At 37.9% G+C, this 15,852-nt stretch overlaps 1 protein-coding gene across 4 annotated transcripts in view; it reads left to right on the forward strand.

Moving 5' to 3' along the window:
* The window catches only part of bbg (big bang), a 263,462-nt gene that overhangs the window by 236,820 nt on the left and 10,790 nt on the right, over positions 1-15,852 (forward strand). For all 4 annotated transcript variants that reach the window (XM_067140569.2, XM_067140568.2, XM_067140566.2 and 1 more), the window contains one exon: positions 6,182-6,350. In XM_067140569.2, coding sequence (XP_066996670.1) covers positions 6,182-6,350 — 169 coding nt within the window. The remainder of the gene's footprint in view (positions 1-6,181; positions 6,351-15,852) is intronic.

Consider the following 15,852-nt stretch of genomic DNA (forward strand, 5'->3'; position numbering starts at 1 on the left):
CATGTCTCAGTGTAATAGACAGAACTTACGGAAATCTGCCGTAAGTATATTTCTGACTTCTTAAAAAAAATTGTTCCTATTGTCAGGTAGCCTTTCACAGCTGCAGACCAAAAAATTACAGCAATAGAACCAACCTTTTGGGTCTTCATATTGTGAGTGAGTGAGTGTAGCTTACAAATTATTTTTGTAATGGAGAATCACTTCTCCTTTAGCAGGTTAGCAATTCTAAGACCGACTTAGCCAATGATAATGCTGTCCACAAAACTCTAATTTGTGTGTTGTGGGGAAAATCATTTTTGGCTGGGAACCAGATAACAGTGTAGCTGTGTACTATTTGTGAACAAGTTCAGGTTCAGTCTTTTCAGAGCTTCTTGGGTCATTTATATTGTTGAAATGACAGGGTAGGAGATACAGTCAACCTTAACTCATTGAAGGGGACCATTGTGGAGGTTAATGTGTTATTAATTAATGGCATTAATTTTTACTTGCAATGGTGAACCTGTTGGCAGCAGAATTTCATATTACTTTTCCTTTTCCTTGCAGTACAATAAGTAGAATTTTTTCATCTTCTGTATTGTTGTTGTTGTTGTTGTTGTAGTAGATATGACACTTCCTTTTAACAGATTTGGTACTTCTCTGTCTATCGCATTGCGTACGACCGATGGTAGACTTATGATCTGCCTCTTTTTCTAGTCAAGGCTACCGGTACCTCAAATGACAGTCCAGTCACTTTTTAGGAGCATTAATTTGTCTGGTGATCATCTACACAGTTAATAAAACTGAGAGATTTGTACTCTTGTTAGGTTTTCTTGCCATTATTGAGGGGTCTCGGGAGCTGTTTCTTGTCATTGTATGTCCTATATTATTATTATTATTATTATTATTGTTATTGTTATTGTTATTGTTATTGTTATTGTTATTGTTATTATTATTATTATTGCAAAGGCAGAATTATGCAAGTCTGTAAACAAGAGTGTACCACTAATGGTACACAGCAGCCCCTTAGAATGACGTGTATGTCACTCCTGTGATATGCAGTGGTGAGCCTGATGCCACAGCGGAGCAAGGAAATGGTGGTTTTTTTTTATTTAAAATGCCTAAGAGCTTGAATAATTAGAAAATAGTAAAGAGTTTATAATAAATTTAAAAAAAAAGTAGATACCATTGTTGGTTGTGTGTTCTCTTGTTATGTTTGTATTGGAAAGCTCCTCGAACCTTGTACTATACATACTAAATTCATTTAATCAAATGTATTCATATAGCTATATCCAGTGGTGAAGCAAAAGTTCAGTTCTAAGGTATGAACAATTCAATAATACCAATTTCCACACAAATTATAATATAATTTTAATATTGTAGTAATATAATAATGGCACGTGGCCTCCAGATAGTTTGGTGCAGATCTTTTGAGTTGAAGCCCCATAGGTGACCTGTGCATCTGTGAGGATAGGACCCTACCTAAGATGAATTCTAATGTTGAAGATAGCACGAACACCCAGCCCCTGAACCAGAGGAATTAACTAATGAATGTTAAAGTCCATGACCCGACCGGGAATCAAAACCTGAAACCCTTTGGACCCAAGGCCAGCATGCTAAACATTTAGCCATGAAGCTGGATATTGCAGTAATTATAACATTATCAAAGTTTAATATGATTATCATATTATAGTTATTAATACGATAATATATGTTCATTTAAAAATTTTTAAGGCATTTTCTTCAAAACTTACCAAATTATTATTTATACATAAATCCAGCCACAATTTCTTTTTAACAAATTCTTCAATGATGGCACCATAAAACACTGAAGGAGTAAAAAATTGAGTGACATGGCAGTTTGGGGTCAGCAGCCAGAACAGGATAGTACTATTGGACGATTTCAGTTTACGAGTTGGAAAGAGAACTGAGGGATATGCGAAGGTTATAGGTAAATTTGGTAAATACCAATTACCAATATACTTTTCAACCTTTAGGCTGTTCACTGCTACACATGGGTCAGTAGGGGCACCAAATCCATAATAAACTACTGTATATCATAACAGACATTGAATTCAGGAAATCTCTTAGGAATGAGTGGGGATTCTGGGGATAATACGATGTTGCAGACCACTGTTTGATCTGTAGGGAACTAGTATCTCCAGGCCTAGGCTAGAGGAAGTGAAATCTGTCTGAAGACAAATAAGTGCAGAAAATCTGCAGGACGAGGAAATTAGACAGAAGTTCTTGGACATGATTAGTGAAAAGTTCCAAACAATAGACGGTAAGCAGGTTCAGGATATAGAAAGGGAATGGGTAACATATAGGGATGCTGTAACAGAAACAGCAAGTAAATGCCTAGGAAGAACTGTGTATAAAGGTAGGTAAAAAGCGAACATCTTGTTGAATGATGAAGTGAGGGCAGCTTGTAAACGTAACAGGAAGGCGTATCAGAAATGGCTCCAAACAAGGACTGATGCAGACAGAGAATTGTACGTGGATGAAAGATACAGAGCAAAACAAATAATTGTTGAATCCAAAAAGGAGTTGTGGGAACAGTAGGTAGGTAGGTAGGTAGATAGATAGATAGATAGATAGATAGATAGATAGATAAGGAATGAGTGACTCGCAGGGCTCCACACGTAGGTCTATGAAGACCCTTTGTGTCCCTTGAACGGGTTTGCCTAGTCCAGCCCTAGTGTTCCTATAAAGGATACCAATGTCCGGATGTTGGCAATCCTGATGTCTTCCAGGTTCACAGTGTGTGAGCCAAGATATCGATGTCTAGGTGGGAACAGTAATAACCTTGAAAGGCAAGGTCAATCAGCAGGGAAAACTTCCTAGACAGTAGTAAAGAAAGGGGAAGAAAATGGAAATAAATAGTGTTTAAGGTAAATCAGTTGTACTCATGGTAAATTCCAGGGAATCACTTGTAACCGTACAACAGGGTTACAGATTCCATTCAGTATTTATTATTATTATTATTATTATTATTATTATTATTATTATTAATATTATTATTAACCCGATTCATTAGATTTTATATTCCGTTTTTCATCATTTAGACTGTAATAATTAGGTATCACGTATATTATTGTATTTAATCATAGGTTAAGTGAATATGTTTGTAATTATGCTATATATTAGTAAGTGAGATTTGTTGGTTTCATATAGTCATGCTGTGGCTTGTAACTCTGGCTAGATGAGCTGGCATAGTTTTTTTTTTGCTAGGGGCTTTACGTCGCACCGACACAGATAGGTCTTATGGCGACGATGGGATAGGAAAGGCCTAGGAGTTGGAAGGAAGCGGCCGTGGCCTTAATTAAGGTACAGCCCCAGCATTTGCCTGGTGTGAAAATGGGAAACCACGGAAAACCATCTTCAGGGCTGCCGATAGTGGGATTCGAACCTACTATCTCCCGGATGCAAGCTCACAGCCGCGCGCCTCTACGCGCACGGCCAACTCGCCCGGTAGCTGGCATAGTATTTTGCAATCGAGGCTATGTTTAACTGAGAATGTTATGTGCAAGTAGGTTTTCCGGTGACTCATGCCGCATAGTCATCTGCAATCCTCTTGGGTACGCTTATACGACACATGACTGATGACATCAGTGCGTGGGCACGTGATTGCGACCAAGTGTTAGTAGATGATATAGATGTTGATTCCCATAGGGAATCAACATCTATATCATCTGATAGCCAAGCAGGCATCAGTTTTTAGTGATGAGACAAAGTCTCTTAGTGCATTGGCACTGCCGGTGGCTCCAATTAGCCTACGCAGTGGCCTCCACGGTATGCACTAGCCAGCGTATTGGTAAGTGTGCTAGGTACCAACTGATGAGCCCACCCTAGCACATGAGGGCGAAACGCTGGCAACCAAGAATGAGCTAGCTGGAAAATTTATAATGTCCAATAACGGACCATTTATATTGGTATCAAGTGTCAGTATTCGCCAGCTACTGTATGTTGAAGTGGAAGGGATGAACAGAGAGTAGGGAGATGAGTCGTCATCGCGAGGTTATAAAAGTCGATGCAACGGTGGTGAGAGGTATTCAGATCATATCGTTCAGATCATCTGTAACAGTCAGATGTATCAAATGGAAGAAGTGGTCTTAGAGTGATGGTCAGAGCTAAGATTTGTGTGTTCAAGAGGTCTTGTAATAATCGAGGAGGTCTACAAGTGGTGGTTGTATCCGAGCAGAGACGGGTACTATGCTGATAAAGAAACATCTTCTTGTGAGGATGGACTTCACAAGATGTTTCAATAATATTGTCAATTACTTATAATATATTGAGTGGACGTAATTACATTGGAGCTCCCTACACGCGTACATGGTATGTAGGCCAACTCCTTGTTATATAAGAAGATAACAGCAGATGGCTCCCGACTTCAGCTCATAGGTTTTCCCAAGAATTTCAAGTTCAACAGCGGTGTATGCAGACATCAGGTAATTAAAGCATCAGACATGTTATGCATTCATAACATGAAGAAGAATGTGATCAGCGGCGATACCACATCTCACTTCAAGTTCATGCCAATAGCTTTTTTTGTTTAGATTAAATTTTCCTTTTATTAGTACCGCAAATCTCACTAGATATATTTTTTTTGTTAAATTAAAAGACGTCAATGATTGTTCATTGTGACGTAAATTATAGTCATAAACTCAGTTTTATTTTAATTATAATAAGTGATTCCAGCTCCATGTACAATCCTCAATTGTGGAAATGCAACAGTAATTTAATATTGTCCTGATCCATATCCCTGTATATTGCCAGATATGTGAGTTTATCACCTCACGCCTTGAGATAATTGATATAAGAGGTATGCTCTACCGAATTTTGTTGTTTTTCTTAAAAAAGCAACTGGCGCTAAAACAAATGTTATTTATATTGTGTGGAAGATATGAAGGTATAAGAGTAGTGGTTGGAGTAGCCACACACTGGATAGGTGGAAGGAATATTTGGAAATTCTTCTCAACGTAAAAGGAAATCATTCTGTTGACATCGCTAACAACCATGCTCGTGGGAAGGAGGACAGTGATGTCAGTGAAATTACTCTTGTGAAAGTGGAAAGGAGGTTAAATAAAATCCATTGTCGAAAAGCAGCTGGAATAGATGAAATGTGACCCGAAATATTGAAAAATAGAGGGAAGACGGGGATGAAATGGCTTCATAGAATAATGAGATTTGCATGAGATATTAGTAAGGTACCTTGTGTTTGGATGAATGCAGTAATTGCTACTGTGAGAGTTGGCTGTGCAGTTAGGGGCATGCAGCTGTGAGCTTGCATTCGGGAGATAGAGGCTTCGAACCCAACTGTCGGTAGCCCTGAAGATGGTTTTCTGTGGTTTCCCATTTCACACCAGGCAAATGCTGTGGATGTACCTTATTTAAGGCCATGGCCGCTTCCTTCCAACTCCCAGCCCTTTCCTATCCCATCGTCGCAATAAGACCTATCCGTGTCGGTACGACGTAAAGCCATTTGTAAAAAGAAAAGTAATTGCATCTATCTACAAACAAGGGTACAGGAAGGTTTGCAACAACTATCAAGGTATTTCATTGATCTGGCAAGGTGTTCATAGGCATTTTGGAAGGGAGGGTGCTATCAGTGGTCGAGAGTAAGTTGGATGAAAACCAGTGTGGTTTCACGGTTGTGACCAACTGTATTCTGTAAGATAGAAGTCAGCTCCCCAATGAAGATGAAACTATCTGTACATACTATAGGTCTGTTTTCTGATCAGTTTTGCTGTACAGGATATTTTATTCATAAGTTAGACATACAAACATGAAAGTAGCAAGATGATCGCTGGTACAAGCAGGTGGAAACAATACATGGAGGGTACTCGGAATGAGGAGATAAATGCTAAGAATAAACTCTACCGATGAAGCTGTATGCATAAACCAGCTTCAGTGGTGGGGTCTTACGAGGTGAGCGGAGGAGAATATTTACCTAGGCAAATGGTGAACTTGGACGTGGAGGGTAAGATATGTAGAGGGAGACCAAGATGACAATGACTGGACCAAGCATTTAAAGATGAGAGGCATGGAACTAAACAAGGCCACATAGCTAGTTACAAATATAGGATTGTGGTTGTGTTATAAATTTGCAGAGGCTTGTTGACTCAACAGTAAGGAAGAGGTGTGTGTGTGTTTTTTATTTGCATCTAGACCTGTCTCGTTTAACTTGTGATGTGATTCTACACAGGCTCCACGCCATGAGGTGGTGTTGGTAGTTTCTCGACCCCGTTCGGATAGCGGTAATTCTGCTCCTGAGGAGGTCCATACTAGTACTATGAGAGCAAGCCTGTCTGGTAGCAGTCGGCCCCCAAGAATTCTGGAGCAACTTGCTGAAGCTGTGACTGAACCCTCACCAGGTAATAATTTAATTGCAATAAAGAACCACGTATGTGACAACTTCATGTTTGTTTCTTTAAGTTTTAAATGAGATCTTGCTGTGCAATAAGCTGAGGAGCACAGTTGGTTACATATCATATTGTTTTACCTGTGCTGAAGGTTCCAGGTTCCAGTCTTTGCGGAATTTTTTTTCATTTAAGTGTACTCAAGTGTGGAAGACCGATGTCGGAGTAATGGGCTCATTTATGAACCTCTTTTCAGGGAAATGTAATTGCACTCGTGTCTCTCGGAGTGATGTTAAACTCGCAGCATTTTAATGTGACTAATAATAATAATAATAATAATAATAATAATAATAATAATAATAATAATTTTTTATTATTATGTCTCTTCACAGAAGGTTGGAAACCGTCTTGAATAATTTTTGGTACTGTATGTTTCCCGTATCGGAGTTGCCGCATCATGGATGTCGAATCACTGTCGGAGGTTCCATGTCCTGGATAATCTTCTCTACTCGCATGATTTTGTTTTACCTTGCTTTGTATTATTAGTTGTGTCAGGCTTGGCTTTGTCATTTCTGAAGATTTGACTGAAATAGGCTGCTTTCCTACTCTTTGTGAAGGTTAAGACTTCACATGATTTCCTGGTACAATGCAGTACCTCTTGGTTGGTGACATGGGGTCTTGAACATTCTTTAGTACATACACATTTCAGAGGCCTGTAGTTGGTTGACTGATGAAGCCATTTGCGCCCATCCTGTACCATAAGCAGCACTGGTAACACACAACACAATAAAACAACTTTGCTACTAACAGTGTTACATTTTACATCTGGTTGAACTTAATTTTTAATTAATTATATAAGGAAATAATAATAATAATAATAATAATAATAATAATAATAATAATAAACACCCTACCAGTTGTGACAATGAGGTCCACAATTGCGTAAGAAACGCTGCATGCAGACTATTTGGTTTATATAGAACTGAAATTAGGCTTACGTATTATGTCCTGACTGCAGAGCTAGAATTCAATAAATGATGTATTTTCTCAATGTAGGCAGACTTTGCCATCAGTGACATTACTAAGCCTGCCCTGCCCCCCCCCCCCCCCACTCCGCAAAATAATATTCTGGGGCACCGTTCGTCAAATTCTGACATTGTGCGGGAATGACATTTCCAACATTTTCGCACTATCAGTTTCAATATCGCTCTGTTGTGCTGAAATGTCACTAATGCAAATTTCAAAATCACTTTCAGTTGAAATGTCACTAACACAAACATTACATTCCCCTGAATTTGTTGCATTCTCACTTAAATTTTTAACCAACACACTGGTCACTTATGTACCATAAAATGTAAGATTATTTCTACTCGAACCTGGCAAAGAATGTTCGCCTACACTTTCAAAGAAACAATCTTATTTTGCACCTTTTTAGCAGATTCTTCCTGTTTACATTGTCTCTTTGGAAACTGCTTAAATACTTGATTTACCAGTACCTGAACTTGTAATATAAACTTGTGGTCACTTGCCAAAACTTAAACTGAACTGACCACAACTAACTGTGAATTACCATCCTGATTGGATTCAAAATACAAGTCTGCGATTTCCCATTGAATAATGCAATACAATGAAGCACGAGTTTTAAGTTCAACAGGAGGGGGGAGATGACATAATCCGAGCTTACAACCTACAATGAATGTGACCGAGTTGGATAGTTGCAGTCGCTTAAGTACGGCCAGTATTCAGTATTCGGGAGATAGAGGGTTCGAACCCCACTGCCTGCAGCCCTGAAGATGGTTTTCCATGGTTTCACATTTTCACACCAAGCAAATGTACCTTACCTGTACATTTAAGCTGTACCTTAATTAAGGCCACGGCTGCTTCCTTCCCATTCCCAGCCCTTTCCTCTCCCGTAGTCGCTATAAGACCTATCTGTGTCGGTGCGATGTAAAGCAACTTGCAAAAAAAAAAAAAGAAAAAAAGAGAGAGGAGAAACAACCCCAATGAATATGAGGAAATGCCTCAGGAGACCTGGCAACATTGACTGACAATTAGGTTCACTGCATGTCCCTCCCATCCCAACCCCGCTCAGCTGCCAGTAAATGCACAGCTCAGGGATTCACCAAATTGTATCAACCCTGTGTCGCATCAGTATACGTAATGTTCTATTAGAGAGTTACATCAACATGTGCAACGTCAATCACATATTTAAGTAGGTGATGTTTAGATGTTACATCAATACAAGAATATTTTACATTGCATAATTTGAGTTGGAACAGAATACACTCCGTGGTTTAATCTATATATATAAAGTAGCTTGTCCTGACTGACTGACTGACTGACTGACTGACTGACTGATTCATCATCGCCGAGCCAAAACTACCGGACATAACGAAATGAAACTTTGGGGATATATTCATATTAAGATGTATGTGCTCGCTAAGAGAGGATTTTTGGATATCCCGTCGCTAAGGGGGTGAAAAGGGGGGTGAAATTTTAAAACGAGTGTGTCTATATCTCAAAACTTTAAAAGTTTACAGATGTGAAAATTGGTATTTAGAATCTTCTTCAAAAATAAGGAAACACGTATTTTTTTGTTTTCAGACAATCCCAATAGGAGGGGTGAAAAAGGGGTTGAATGCCTTTAATCAGGATACGCTACTTATATCTCAGAAACTGAAGATATTACAGACCTCAAAATTGGTACTTTTGATCGCTGTGAAAAATAAAGAAACACATATTGTGTTTGTTTTTGAAAAATCCAATTAATGCGAGGGTGAAAAGGGGGGTGAATTTTTAAAATGAATGCATCTATATCTCAAAGGTTTTAAAGTTTAGAGATGTAAAAATTAGTATTTAGAATCTTCATTAAAAATAAAGGAACACGTATTTTTTTGTTTTTGGAAAATCCCAATAGGAGGGGTGAAAAGGGGTGAAAAGGGGTGAAAAATGGGTTGAATGCCTTTAAAGAGAATACTTATATCTTAGAAACTGAATATATTACAGACCTGAAAATTGGTATTTGGGATCTACTTTAAAAATAAAGAAACAGGTATTTTTTCGTTTTGGGAAAATCCAAATATTGGGGGGTGAAAAGGGGGATGAAACTTTTAAAATGAGTGTATCTATATCTCAAAACTTTTAAAGTTTATAGATGTAAAAATTGGTGTTTAGAATCTCCCTTAAAAATAAAGGAACACGTATTTCTTTGTTTTCTCTAAATCCCATTCGGAGTGGTGTAAAAGGGTGAATAATGGGTTGAATGCCTTTAATGAGGATACATATATCCCAGAAACTGAAGATATTACAGAACTGAAAATTTGTAAATGGGATCTCCTTTAAAAATATAGAAACACGTATATTTTTGCTTTTGGAAAATTCAATTAATGGCGGTTAAACAGAAGTGGCAAATTGGGGTGAATTTTTTGAAAGACTATATCTACAGAATATCTTAGAAGCGTAAAATGTTACAGACGTAAATAGTGGGTATTTGGAATCTCCTGTAAGTGTAAAGAAACATAGGTGATTTGTCTTTGGAAACTCCACTTAAGGGGAACTAAAATGGGGTGAAATTTTAAAATGAGAATTTCTACAGTATATCTCAAAAAACTTAACATGTTACAGAAGTGAAAAATGGTCATTTTTTATCCTATTAAAAATAAAGAAAAGTGTATTTTTACTTTCGGAAATACAACTTGGGTAGTGGGGGGTGGGGGGGTAAAAGTGACTGAAAATGGTGTTGAATTCTTTTAATTAGGCTACTGATATCTCAAAAATGAAAATGTTACACACGTGAAATTTTATTTTTGGAATCTGCTTTAAAAGTAAACAAACACGCATTCTCGGAAAATCCAATGAAGGGGATTTGGAGTGTTAAAGGATAGAAAAAATTAATTGACTTAATTGTATGAGAATACATACATCTAATAAAAACTAAACTTGTTACAGACGTGAAAATTGGTATTTTGATCTCCTTTAAAAACAAAGAAAAGCGCGTTTTGGGGGGAAAATACCTTGGGGGCGGGAGTGAAAAGGAGTTGAATTCCTTTCATGAGGACACATAAATCAAAAAGTGAAGAGGTTAGAGTGGTGATAATTGGTATTTAGAAGATCCTTTACTATTAAAGGAACAAGTATTTTTTGCTTTAATATCACTTTGTGAGGGGGGGGGGGGGGGAGTGTGGAAGGAAGTTAAAAAAGTGAATTATTTTTAAGGGGATACTTATATCTCAAAACTGAAGGTAATAAACGTGAACATTGGTATTTGGAATCTCCTTTAAACATAAAGAAACTCGCCTTCTTTTAATTTTTTGGAGGGTGGGGGTAAATAAACTTAACGGCGGTGGGGTGTAAAAGGAGGTGAGACCAATTGATTTTACTGTTCGTAATGTACTTATAAGGAGCCTCCGTTGCTCAGTCGGCAGCGCGCCGGCCTCTCACAGCTGGGTTCCGTGTTTCAAATCCCGGTCACTCCATGTGACATTCGTGCTGGACAAAATGGAGGCGGGACAGATTTTTCTCCGGATACTCCGGCTTTCCCTGTCATCATTCATTCCAGCAACACTGTCCAATATTTCATTTCAATTGTCACTCATCGATCATTGCCCCAGAGGGGAGCTTCGGCAGCCGACACAATTCCTATTGTCGCCGCTGGATGGGGCTTTATTCATTCCATCCCTGATCCTGTCGAATGATAGGAAACAGGCTGTAGACTTGCGATGTACTTATTCTGATCATAAACCGATCATTTTTAATCTTTCCTGGGTTCTTTTTCAACAGCCATATTTCCCTTCGGAGAACGCTCTTAGAATAGAGTAGATTCTCCTGGCATATAAATAAAAATTTAAACACATTTGAAATAAACGATAGGAATGAGATTGGCCGTCAAATTGTTCACCTCTATAATAAGGTCAATGATACACGGAGGTATGTCATTCGTATCGCCAGAAATTCCGCACACTTGCCTACGTGCAACAATGGTGCTGCTCACATTGTTAGCAATGACAATGGCAGCAGATGTATTTTACCGCCAAGTAGCGGTCTTGCATATTGCTGTGGGGTCCAGAACATATATAATAATAATAATAATAATAATAATAATAATAATAATAATAATGTTCTGGACCGTCGTCAAATGTGCGGACCGCGCTGGAAACGGGTCCTGGACGGGCAGGCCCTAATGACTAAGAATGCAGTCTGGTCGCGGGTTCAGTACCGCCAAGACACCCAAGACGACACCACGCCTGATCTGAAGGATTTGTTCCATATTAAAAATGCTTTTAGGAAAAGATGGCAAAGATTTAGGGACCCAAGTGACCGGGTGGTATACCTGGAACTAGCCCGGGAAGTACGAAATCGATTGCCGGAAGGAATGATTGAAAAGTGGGGGGACACTTCCAGTAATCTATTAGAAAACGAGTCAGATCGAGAATTTTGGCTGATTCTCTCAGAAAAAGAGTCAGATCGCGAATTTCGGCGGATTATATATTCAACCCTCTACCCTTCCTGCCTTTGAAATGTGGCGCCGGCTCGAGACATCCCAGGGTCGCTGACTGGGTACTACCCTCAGAGATATCTTCAGATATTATAAACTAACCTTAAATTAATCAAGCGGGAAGGATAAAGAGAAGAAATAAAATAATTAAATAAAAAATCCGAATGAGAACATTTACGAATGCAAAATTTATTGAAAAGGCTAAACTTTGGCAAAGCAAATATACTTCTATACAAACAATAAACTCTTCGGACCAAATAGTGTTCACAACCTCTATCACCCTCGACTATAAAATATCAACCTCATGACTCATAGATTTCAAATCCTTCTAAACACATTACTTCATCTTTATTACAATTCCCTTTCATCTTATTCATCAACTCTACTTCAGTACTTCAAAATTTTTAATCCAATTCCATTCCACTCATATTTTGGTACCACCATATTTCAAAATTTCCAATAATAAAATATTATAATAATCTATCATCATGACCTTTGTTAATTTGTCAAAGTACCTTTTTAAAATGTTAATACAACCAAAACTTCTTCCGTTCATTCTTTGAATAACAAATTCATATTTGCTCTCCATGCCTTTAAGTTATTTCCTCACCATTATAAACCTTGTAGTTACCATTCACTAGATACCAAATTATTTATTTAAATACACTCTTAAAAATGAAATGTATGAGGCTGTGTAAATTCATTAAGCAACATCCGCCGTGTAATTCACAACTCATCTTTTAATTAATTAAATCCATTAAATTCATTATAATTTACAAATTCGCAGTTATCAATGTCGGTATAATTGTTACCTTGAAATCATAAATTTATCCAATTACGTTTGTTAGATTTGGTAATTCAATCCAAAATTTTATATATCATAAAATTATTCATCACAAATTTTATATAAAAATAATCCCTATTATTATTTGAGTCCGAAACTATTTAACTTATTCTTTCTCAGTACCATCCTCCCCTCATATAATGCTGATAATATGGAACGCACGCACGAAATCGAAAAGTAACCCTGACATAAATAAATTAAATTAATTTACCCATTCATTAAAATGATAAATATCTCACATATGCTTAATTAGCTGTTTTATCATACACAAAACATATGCCTACCCTGTAGCAAGAAACCCTATACTATAATGTTAAATACATCTTAACCTACACTGATTCTACAGACAATGGGATGAACCTCATTGCCGCAAGTATAAACAACCACATGAACTGAATTCAACATCAAAAAAAAAATATTGCAACTGCAAAACAGAATTTGCATTGCTCATACACTGAAGAACATATAATATAACAAACACAACATAATTCAATCATATAGTCACAAGGGAAATCCTTATCCACTGGCTTGGCCGGGCATCGAACTCCGACCCTCAACATGGCATCATTACAGTGACCTATCATTACACTTGCCGCAATGATCTGTCACGAAGTCTAGCTATCATTATTTAATCTAATTGTGCTGTCCTGAGTTCCACAAACAGAATTTTTCTTACGGATGAATGCGATATTTTGTTACTTATAAGACCTTACTACAGCTGCCATAGCCTCTCTAATACACAACGCGCCGTCCTGGTCTGCTGCCTTATCTCACGTCCGACTCATTTCATTGACACGGCATTCTAACATGTTCGCACCCACTTAAATTCTCTCTCTCTCTACTCTAAATGAAGCCATATGTTCCTCCACAATATCATGCGCCTGTGCGAACAGTTACTAATTATATAATACTCTCAATATATTTTATTCATTTCATATTTCACGTATTATTCTACATTTCTCACTCCATTATCAGGAACACGTATATCATTATGCCGGTATCTACATATATATATGGCGCTACACAATCATTGGTTCGACTCTTGCGGTCGGCATTTTGTGTCTTAGAGGTCCCTATTTCAACACTAGCTAACTACTTCTCGGAAAAATTTTAGGATGACAATTATTCCCTTCAGCACTAAATTTTCTCATTGATTAACGGTGCACGTTACTTACTGATGACATATATTTTCCAAAATCCCACTGTAATGTGCCAGCAAGTCCGGGTTCGAATCTTGGGTCAGTGAAAATTTTCTTGATGAACTTTTCATGCGACATGCCAGGTTAATCTATCTATTCCCTCTAACTAATCCTTACTGATGCCTCCTACGTCATTAAATATTCACACACGCACACGCTAATATTTGCTAGAAGATCACGCACTGAGAAAAAAAAAAAAAAAACCATGTTTCACACCCGTAATGGAAAATCATTATTTACACACATTATTTCCACACTCGCGAAGACCATATTTTAACACACGCTAATATCACAATATACACCCCCCTAGGCATCAGTATAAATTACCTAACAATCTGACTATCCTTGCTACAGTACTAAAAAGAAAATAAACGAATAACCATGCATTAATTTATTTACACATTAACAGCTAATCATGCACATGCCAGATATAATGAATCAGGGTACTTATCGACTCGGCGACGCTCCATACTCAGCTCCACGGCCTCATGGTTTCAGGTCGGCCCCATGATGTACTTAAGCCATCATGCTAACGGCCTCAAAACCTGAACCCATACCATTCTCCACAACCATGGTCTTCACTCTCGTTGCTTTCATGAAATCACACGCTCATCACTTCTTACTACACTAAAATACATATAAAAAAAAAACACAGATATAGTTAAATTATTCTAGCACATACACTTATTCACAATTGTAATATACACTTTGTCTCTGCTTTCCGCGAGTTACACGTGGCACTGCGATGCGTCCTTGTTTGATCTCGCTCCGATCCTAATTGTCAGTTAATGTTGTAAAAAATTCACCTTCTTGAATTTTCAAAAATTTCGATCATTATTGAGTTAAATGCAAAGTCTATCGGACCCGTAGTATCTTCGACAGCTAGTTATTTGATAGGAAATGCTCTAGATTAGGGTTCTCGTGAACCACATACACGTACGTCCGACACGTTCAAATTTCCGTAGCAGAGTGCCTGTTCTTAGCGGCTCGCGTCCTCTCCATGCACGCCGGATTCTGGATAGTGAGCTCGGGGAACCCCATCAACAATGATGTAACATCCCGTCACATATGCCTGCGATTATTTATTCCAATAAATTGTTGCAAATACGCCGTCTTTAATTATTGTTCTCAAAATGGTTTAATCTTGTTTTCACCTTATCCCCTGGTGGATTTAATTATTTTAGAAGTCATTTATGCGGCACCCATTTTTAATTTACCCCCATCATTCCAAAACCTGCTCTGCTGCGATTCGCTGCCTGAAAATGTTGCCAACTTAAATCTGGTGACTTTGGTCATCACACCTCATGGAATATTCCAATGCTTTCCATTTCATCATAAGATGACCTTGACACGTGGAACTATCTTTAAACCTGGGCAAGCGAAATGGCGCCACACATCCGGCCTATAATGTAACTGCGGCTATTCCCTCATATGCCATTTTTTAAATTTCTAATATTTTTAAAGACAATGATATGAGCCAATTGGGCTCAATATAAAACAATAAGCATTAAAATATAAATTTCAGTATAATACCGTAGCGAAGCACGGGTATCATGCTAGTTTCAAATATAAACAAAATTACATATTCACGTATACTGTACTATGGAATGGCTTTATGGGCCCCCTGAGCCTGTGGGCATCCCCACACAGCGGGCCCTGTAGGTCCATTAGTTATGCCCCTTTTTCCTTTGTTTCTTAATTTTTCTCCTCTTTGTTAATTTTCAGTTTCTGTTGTATGATTTTCTTACGTGTGATCTGATATATGTAATACCATACATATATTATGATGACTTGTATTTCACAATTAGTGATTTCAATGCAAGGAAGTGTTAAAAGATTTAGCTGTAGTCGTTGATTGTGAATTTAAAATGCCTCATCTTATTGCAGAGATCTGTGTATCTAGTCCATACCTGCCAACTTTCCCGATTTAAGCGGGAGACTCCCGATTTTCGACAGTTTTTCCCGCCTCCCGATTATTGT

The sequence above is a fragment of the Anabrus simplex genome, chromosome 2 (assembly GCF_040414725.1).
Source record: "Anabrus simplex isolate iqAnaSimp1 chromosome 2, ASM4041472v1, whole genome shotgun sequence".
NCBI lineage: Eukaryota > Metazoa > Arthropoda > Insecta > Orthoptera > Tettigoniidae > Anabrus > Anabrus simplex.